This window comes from Theropithecus gelada, chromosome 20 (assembly GCF_003255815.1).
Source record: "Theropithecus gelada isolate Dixy chromosome 20, Tgel_1.0, whole genome shotgun sequence".
Lineage (NCBI taxonomy): Eukaryota > Metazoa > Chordata > Mammalia > Primates > Cercopithecidae > Theropithecus > Theropithecus gelada.
The window spans coordinates 25,608,742-25,617,451 of record NC_037688.1 but is presented as its reverse complement, the minus strand read 5'-3'; the positions used below and the strand labels follow the sequence as shown (position 1 = coordinate 25,617,451).

Sequence of the window (8,710 nt, the reverse complement as noted above, 5' to 3'; positions counted from 1 at the left end):
AAAAAAAAAAAAAAAAAAAAAAAAAAGATAGGGTCTTGCCTTGTTGCCCAGGCTACAGGGCACTAGTGTGATCAGAGTTCACTGCACCCTCTTGAACTCCTGGGTTCAAGTAATCCTCCTGCCTCGGCCTCCTGAGTAGCTGAAACTTTTTTTTTTTTTTTTTTTTTTTGGTAGGGACAGGGTCTTACTATAGTGTTTCCCAGGCTGGTCTTGAACTCCTTACCTCAAGTGATCCTCCCACCTTGGCCTCCCAAAGTGTTGGGATTACAGGCATGAGCCACCATGACAAGCCCTGTGCTTCTTTCTTAAAATGGATGGGGATTCTCTTTCTGGGTCTGCTTCATATCCTTTTCATAGAGAATGGAAGTTTACTAAATTATTCCTGTGCTGGGTAGCAATTCTCTCTCTCTCTCTCTCTCTCTCTCTCTCCCCCTTTTTTTCTTTTTGAGACAGAGTCTCACTCTGTCACCCAGGATAGAGTGCAGTGGCGTGATCTCGGCTCACTGCAACCTCTGCCCTCTGCCTCCCTGGTTCAAGTGATTCTCCTGCCTCAGCCTCCCAAGTAGCTGGGATTACAGGTGTCTGCCACCATGCCCCGCTAATTTTTTCTTTTTTTTTGAAACGGAGTCTCACTCTGTTGCCCAGGCTGGAGTACAGTGGTGTGAGCTCGGCTCATTGCAAGCTCTGCCTCCCAGGTTCACGCCATTCTCCTGCCTCAGCCTCCTGAGTAGCTGGGACCACAGGCACCTGCCACTGCGCCCAGCTAATTTTTTTTGTATTTTTAGTAGAAACGTTTAGTGTCACTGTGTTAGCCAGGATGGTCTTCATCTTCTGACCTTGTGATCCGCTTGCTTCGGCCTCCCAAAGTGCTGGGATTACAGGCATGAGCCACTGCCTGGCTAATTTTTGTATTTTTAGTAGAGACGGGGTTTCGCCATGTTGGCCAGGCTTGTCTCAAACTCCTGATCTCAGGTGATACACCCGCCTCGGCTTCCCAAAGTGCTGGGATTTTAGGCATGAGCCACCGCGCCTGGCCCCAGCAATTATCTTTCTCAAGCCTGCTGCCTGGTTCTTGTAGACTAATTTTAACTCTGGATAAAAATCATCAAATTGGCATTTCCTGTTCTTAGGGACCTTTTTTTTTCGAGATGGAGTCTCACTCTGTTGCCCAGGCTGGAGTGCAGTGGCACAATCTCGGCTCACTGCAAGCTCTGCCTCCTGGGTTCACACCATTCTCCTGCCTCAGCCTCCCGAGTAGCTGGGACTACAGGCGCCCGCCACCTCGCCCGGCTAATTTTTTGTATTTTTAGTAGAGACGGGGTTTCACCATGTTAGCCAGGATGGTCTCGATTTCCTGACCTCATGATCTGCCTGCCTCGGCTTCCCAAAGTGCTGGGATTATAGGCGTGAGCCACTGCGCCTGGCCTCTTAGGGACTTTTGTAGGCTTTTCACTGTCAAGGCAGCAGACCCTGAAGGCTAAGAGTTTAGTTGGGATTGGGTGGTGTTTTTTTTTTTTTTTTTTTTTCCCCACTGGGAATGAGTAGAAGGGGGGACACGACATTCATTCAACACTTACTGGGTGCCTATTTACATACAAGAGCTGTGGTAAGAGCTTCACATATTCTGTCTAAATGTTCCCAACAATGTTTGTGGGGTGGACTGTATCATTCCCATGTTTGAGATATATAAGCTGAGGCCCGGAACTTGAAGGGCCTTCTCTGAAGTCCCAAAACTAGAAAATGATTTAGCCAAAATTTTTGTTTTAATCCATATATATGGCTTTCCAGGCTGATGGAGCTGGTCATATTTTGCAGTATCCAGAGGCTATACACCTGAGTACAGGTAGAAGCTACCCAAAGGATGATCTCACCAGGTTTCTAAAGTATTTCTTTACTTGTACATGGTAATATTACTACTTTATACAGTTGTTATGAGGATTAAATATGGTACGTAGGCCGCGTGCAGGGGGTTCACGCTTGTAATCCCAGTTTGAGAGGTCAAAGTGGGAAGGTCGCTTGAGTCTAGGAGTTCAAAACAAGCCTGGGCAACTTGGTGAAACCTCGTCTCTACAAAAAACAAACTAACAAAGAAACACCCACAAATTATCCGAGCGTGGTGGCGCATGCCTGTAGTCCCAGCTACTCGGGAGGCTGAGGCAGGAGGATCGCTTGAGCCTGGGAGGTCGAGGCTGCAGTGAGCCGTAGTAGTGCCACTGCACTCCAGCCTGGGCGACTGAGTGAGATCTTGTCTCAAAAATAAAATGTTTAAAAATGTGGTATATAAAGCATGTGGCATATAGTACATTCAATACAAGCTGGTTGTTACTAGCAATGATAAAGTACGCCTGCCCTTTTGCTAGCACGTACTGTCTTCACTGGGCTAAATCAGCCCGATTTTAACCGTTCCTGCAACCACTGACTCTGTGGTGCTGGAGCCCTAGATCAATGGTCAGAGGCCAGCAGGAGGTGCAGAGGTCCTATCAAGTGCCATTTCCCTCTCTAGAAATACTCCAGCCCTCCTCTCTGCCCTCATCCCGGCCAGCGCCTACCTCGACGCGGACGAGAAGCTGCGGTACCGCGACTGCTGGCAGGCCATGACCCACGGGCGGCGGGCAACCAGCACCCGCGGCCTGGGAAACTGTGGTAGTGTACAGTCCGTCGCCATGGCGACCAGGCCCCAGAAGCCCCCGCGGTGAGGGCGGAGTCAGGGATGCGCCGCGCCCCTGAGCCTAGCGCCCGCAGGCTGGGAGCAGGACAAAGTAGCAAAGGTCGACTGGGACCCAGCATCGGGTGCCCTGAGAGTCAATCACTACAGCCGATTTGACCCCAGGTACCAGAACTGGGGCAGGGGGATGAACAGAGGCCATGGGGCGAGAAGTCGGCTGAGAGGCCGGAGCCGCTTTGCCGGCGGGAATTGTAGTTTTCGGTGTCCCGACGTCTCGATGGGATAGGCTTATAGCTGAGAAGGGTTGTACTACATCTCGCAGAATTCTCTACCAGCCCGAGTTGCTCCGCCTCTCGAGAGCTCTGCATTGTGGGGTATGGAGTTCGAAATGTGGCAAAGGGGTGTCAGTGTCCAAAGAGAGGTGCCGGACTCGGACTCGGTTTCCCTGCGGCCCAGGGAGGCTCACGGGCCATTGGCTGAGCGTGGCGGATCTGGTCCCGCTCCTCCCCGCCCCCAGTGACACAATAGCAGCTCCCTCCAAGATGGCGGCAGCGACGGCAGACCCGGGAGCTGGGAACCCGCAGGCTGGGGACTCCTCCGGCGGGGGCGCTGGGGGCGGGCTGCCGTCTCCCGGGGAGCAGGAGCTGAGCCGGCGCTTGCAGCGCCTGTATCCCGCGGTCAACCAGCAAGAGACTCCGCTGCCGCGCTCCTGGAGCCCCAAGGACAAATACAACTACATTGGTCTCTCCCAGGGCAACCTCCGCGTCCACTACAAAGGTATCGGCCCGTCAGACTGCGGGGAATCAAGGCTAGAGCGTCCGTGGGGTGGCTCTGCGGCTAGGCCCCCGCCCCATCACCTCCCTTTGCCTGCCTAGGTGCTCCAAGTTAGGCCTTGGCCGTTTCAGGATGTCCCGGGTGGTGAGGCCGACCAGGCCGAGGGTTGACTGTTCTCGGTCCCGAGACACCTGCAGTCAAGAGAACCGCAACAGGTGTCCAAACCCAGTGCTGGGCCGGACCTTCCACTCCAGGACCTCCCTGCTTGTCCTAGGCAGGCTCCAACTCCAGCGGGACCCTTCGCCACTGCTTAGAAGAAAGGGGTGGTCACATCCCTACCATTACATTAGCCTGAGACTCATGGGCTTGCCCACCTGCTAGGCACCTAGACTGGGCCTGGGGTTCCGTGCTAGAGTTTGGGGGGTGTCTTACAGGTCGGCCTCCTTCTTCCACTGGCCTCCTAGGTGGGCTGCCTGGATTCTAGAGAGGCTGCCAGCAGCACTTGGGTATCTCTCACGTTGCCTGTACCCTTGTGGGTATCTCTCACATTGCCTGTACCCTTGTTTTGTTTGTATGGGCAGTGTCTCAGGCAGGACTGCTGTTTTCAGGAGGAGGTGAGGCACAGGTGGAAGGTTTAAGTGTTTACTCAGTTGTCTAATGATTCCTTGGACTGTGTAAGCGCTTCCTTTGGCCACAGAGGAGTGGAGTTGCCATGGAGGAGTTGCAGAGAAAAATGAGGCTTCCATTTGCATTTCCTTCTGCTGAAATTTTTTCCTTGCCCTCCCCTGTTAGGTCATGGCAAAAATCACAAAGATGCGGCCTCGGTGCGTGCCACCCACCCCATACCTGCTGCCTGTGGCATTTATTACTTTGAAGTGAAGATTGTCAGCAAAGGAAGAGATGGGTAAGCCGTTTATGACCACCCTCTTTCCCTGAACAAGAGCTGATCCCTGTGGTCAGAGTTCAGGTCCCTTGGCTGGCACTTGCTGATGTGAGCTGGTGAGCCGCATGGGTCTGGGCTGCCACTGTTTCCTGACTGTGAGCACAGTCTGGTCGAAGCAGCAGATCTTGATGGCCAGTGGGTGTGTTGGGGGTAAAGCAGGGGATTCTTTTTAGTGATGATGTAATTTGATACCTAGAAGGTTAGGCAAACAAGTAACAAGTTTACTTTAAAAATTTAGTGTCCAAAATGGAGTTTCCCTCATAAGCATGTGGTGTTTTCGTGACTTCCTTCCTTTCACATTCTTACTGTATTCATGAGGTTCTTTTTTATGGCATTTAGTCATGTAGAGGCCCTGGTAGCCTTCAAAGAGATAGTAGAGTCTTTGCAGCATTCATGAAAGCTGCTGTGGCCACTGACCTGTCATCTCAGTGTAAACAGCATACACATGGTCTGAATCAGGTGACCTTGCTGCTCATAAACTTGTTTTTCAGTCCAAGGACTTGAACACTACTAGTTGGATCAGCTTTAGGAAGGTCCTCATTAAAGTCAGCTTTAGGAGCCCGGCGCGGTGGCTCACGCCTGTAATCACAGCACTTTGGGAGGCTAAGATGGGCAGATCACCTGAGGTCAGGAGTTGGAGACCAGCCTGGAAAACCTGGTGAAACCCTGTCTCTACTAAAAATACAAAAAAATTAGCTGGCATACCTGTAATCCCAGCACTTTGGAAGGCCGAGGCGGGCAGATCACTTCAGATCAGGAGTTCAAGACCAACCTGGCCAACATGGTAAAATCCCATCTCTACAAAAAAAATTCAAAAATTAGCTGGGTGTGGTGGCGTGCACCTGTAATCCCATCTACTTCGGAGGCTGAGGCATGAGAATCACTTGAACACGGGAGGCGGAGGTTGTAGTGAGCTGAGATTATGCCACTGCACTCCAGCCTGGGCAACAGAGCGAGACTCCGTCCCAAAACCAAACAAAAAAAAGTCAGCATTAGGGAGACTCCCTATTTTAAGATGATCCAAGACACAGGAAATCATAAGGGAGATACTTAATTTTTCTTTTTCTTCTTTCTCCCAGTCTCCCTTTTTTTCCTAGTGATTGTGACGAAGCAGGTGTTTAAGTTATGAAATAAGATGACTGCAGCTATCTTGGAAAGGCTTTCCTCATCAGACTTTAGGTTTGGTGTCTGAAGTTTGCCACCCCCTCTGGTGACCATGCCAACGCTGAGAGTGTGTTCTCAGACATTGAGAACTTCTTTCCCCTAGGGACTGTCCGCTTTGTGGTGCATGCAAAATGCTTGACCAAGGGACTAGGCTGGGGGCAACACTGCCAGAGTCAGAGCCTCGTCTACTTTCTCAGTGATGTAACTTCTCTGCCTGTGAGGTCTCTGTGGTCTTGGGTGTGTTGGAGCTTCAGTCTCCTGATCTACACTGTGGGGATCCAGGCCAGCATCTAAGCTGCCTGAACTCCAGAATTCTGTGCCTCTGAAATTCTGATCATGGGAAGCTACTGCATCTTTCTGTCTCTCTTTTTTTTTTTTTTTTAAACGAGATGGGGTGTTGCTGTGTCTCCCAGGCTGGAGTGCAGTGGCAAGATCACAGCTCACTGCAGCTTCGACCTTCTGGGCTCAAGTTATCCTCCCACCTCAGCCTCCTGAGTAGCTGGGAGTACAGGTGCATGCCACCACGCCTAGCTAATTTTTTTTTTTTTTTTTTTTTTGAGACGGAGTTTCACTCCTGTTGCCCAGGCTGGAGTGCAATGGCGCGATCTCAGCTCACCACAACCTTTGCCTCCTGGGTTCAAGTGATTCTCCTGCCTCAGCCTCCTGAGTAGCTGGGCTTACAAGCATGTGCCACCATGCCTGGCTAATTTTGTATTTTTAGTAGAGATGGGGTTTCTCCCTGTTGGTCAGGCTGGTCTCAAACTCCTGACCTCCGGTTATCCACCTGCCTCGGCCTCCCAAAGTGCTGGGATTACAGGTGTGGGCCAGTGCACCCAGCCTAATTTTAAAAATTGTTTGTAGAGATGAGGTCTTCCTGTGTTGCCCAGGCTGGTCTCAAACTCCTGGGCTCGAGTGATCCTCCCACCTTGGTGTCTCAAACTGCTGGGACTATAGGCATGAGCTACCATACCTGGCTGTCTTTCATTTTTATCCCCATCTAGTGCATTTACAGATAGGAAAGTTAAATTTATAGGAGGTCTTCAAAGCTCCTATTTTCCCCTTCCACCATCTGATAGAAGCACATGTATTTAGCGTGCTTGAACTAGTGTGAATGAGAATAGCCCTTTTAAACAAGCACCTCAAAAATAATGTTGACTGAAATGGTGGTGCTAGAGTCTCATACTGCCAGAGAAACTGAGGTGCACTTCTTAAACTTGTAGGGAAGAAAATGGATTGTTTTCTCCTAGTCTTTATCATAGATAGCAGCTGAATTAGTTATCTAGCTAGAGAGCAGAGACCAACTTCAGAAGGAAAGTGTTTATACTTAGAGACCTGGATTCTTTTTTTCTTTTTGTATTTTTTGAGAGATGAGGTCTGGTTATGTTGGAGATCTGGATTCTTTCAACTGGCTTTTGACATTTCAGTTTTAGTCAATCTTGCTGGAAAAGGCCCTGTGTCATGTTAGATTGGTGAACTATAGGTGTTGACTGGAAGTCTAAAGAAAGGTGGGCATCTATTCCCAGCATTTTACATGTGGTAAGCATAGCTGTTGAGCTGATCTGGAAACATCAGATGTTAATTAATTAATTAATTTATTTGACAGGCAGTGTCCCTTATCACCCAGGCTGGAGTGCGGTGACTCAATCTCAGCTCACTGCAACCTCTACTTTCTGGGTTCATGCCTCAGCTTCCCGAGTAGCTGGGATTACAGGCATACGCTACCACGCCTGGCTAAGTTTTGTATTTTTAGTAGAGATGGGGTTTTGCCATGTTGGCCAGTCTGGTTTCGAACTCCTGACCTCAAGTGATTCGCCTGCCTCAGTCTCCCAAAGTGCTAGGATTACAGGCATGAGCCACGATGCCCAGCAAGGAAACATCAGTTTTAGAAAGGTCTCAGGTCATGTATGCCTGTGGTAGCCTGCTTCAGTTGACCACTGTCAGATGGCAAGAGTATGAATAGCTCCTCATGGTCTCTTTACGGAATCCCCGAAAGCCTTCTCATGGCTGGGATGCAGTCGCATGTTAGTATGGGCCAGGTGTGGTTTTGAGGAGGCCAAAGGCAGTTACACAGGGCAGGCAGACATCAACTGGCTCATTTCCCTTTTTCTGTAGTTTTTTTTTTTTTTTTTTTTTTTTTTTTTTTTTTTGAGACAGGGTCTCGCTCTGTTGCTTAGGCTGGAGTGCAATAGCATCACAGCTCACTGCCGCCTCAACTTCCTGGGCTCAGTCAATCCTCCCGCCTCAGCTTCCTGAGTAGCTGGGACTATAGGCGTGTACCATCATGCTTGACTCCTTTTCTTATTTTTGTAGAGATGGGGTCTCACAATGTTTCCTAGGCTGGTCTTGAATTCCTGGGCTCAAGTGTTTCTTCCACCTCAGCCTCCCAAAGTGCTGGGATTACAGGCATGAGCCACCGTGCCTGGCTGATATATAAATTTTTTTTTAAACTGTTTTGTAGAGATGGGATCTTGCTGTGTTGTCCAGGCTGGTCTCCAACTCCTAGCCTCAGGTGATCCTCCTGCCTCAAAGTGATCCAGAGCACTGGGATTGCAGGCATGAGCCACCATGGCCAGCGTCCCATGGATTTTGGAGGTGTGTTTTTGATCCTGGTTTAGTCCATGACCCAAGCATTAACTGGTTGTCTGGCTTTCCTGTGTTACCTAGTTTGATCCTCACAGCATCTCTGGCAAGTGGCTAGAGCAGATGATCAGGTACATTCCTGTTTTGTGAGTGAGCCCTGAGTCCCTGGGATGTTTGGTGTCCTACCCTGGCTGCAGGGCTTAGGGTGTGCAGTGGAGTAGCCTGAATCAGATGTCCTCGCCTGATCCTAGGCACACATGTTCATGCTGCTGCTGCCTTTCTCCATTGTAGCTATTGCCTTCTTCCCTGGGTAGAGTGAAGGAATGTTCTGTTGGATTACTACCAGATTGCAATGTTAGGGGACAGAGCTGAAAGGTACATGGTGCTTTGTGGGACCAGAGAATTGTGACATGCTGTGGGCCAGGCTTGATCAACTTACTGTTCCATTTAATCTGTAAACTTGCTTTTCTGTAGATTTGAGTACCCTTCCTTTGTAAAAGGTATTTATAAACCCAGTTGTTAGTGTCATTGTTCTCCAGAACGTCCTTTGTTTTGACAATATCTTTTGGAGAAGAACACACTAA

General features: G+C 49.7%; 1 protein-coding gene across 1 annotated transcript in view; it reads left to right on the top strand.

Annotated features, from left to right (window-relative positions):
* The first annotated feature begins 2,713 nt into the window (after positions 1 to 2,713).
* RANBP10 (RAN binding protein 10) overlaps positions 2,714 to 8,710 on the top strand; it is an 86,603-nt gene continuing 80,606 nt past the window's right edge. The window contains exons 1-2 of the mRNA XM_025370231.1: positions 2,714 to 3,442; positions 4,232 to 4,343. Of these exons, the coding sequence (XP_025226016.1) occupies positions 3,208 to 3,442; positions 4,232 to 4,343 (347 nt within the window). The 5' untranslated portion in view covers positions 2,714 to 3,207. The remainder of the gene's footprint in view (positions 3,443 to 4,231; positions 4,344 to 8,710) is intronic.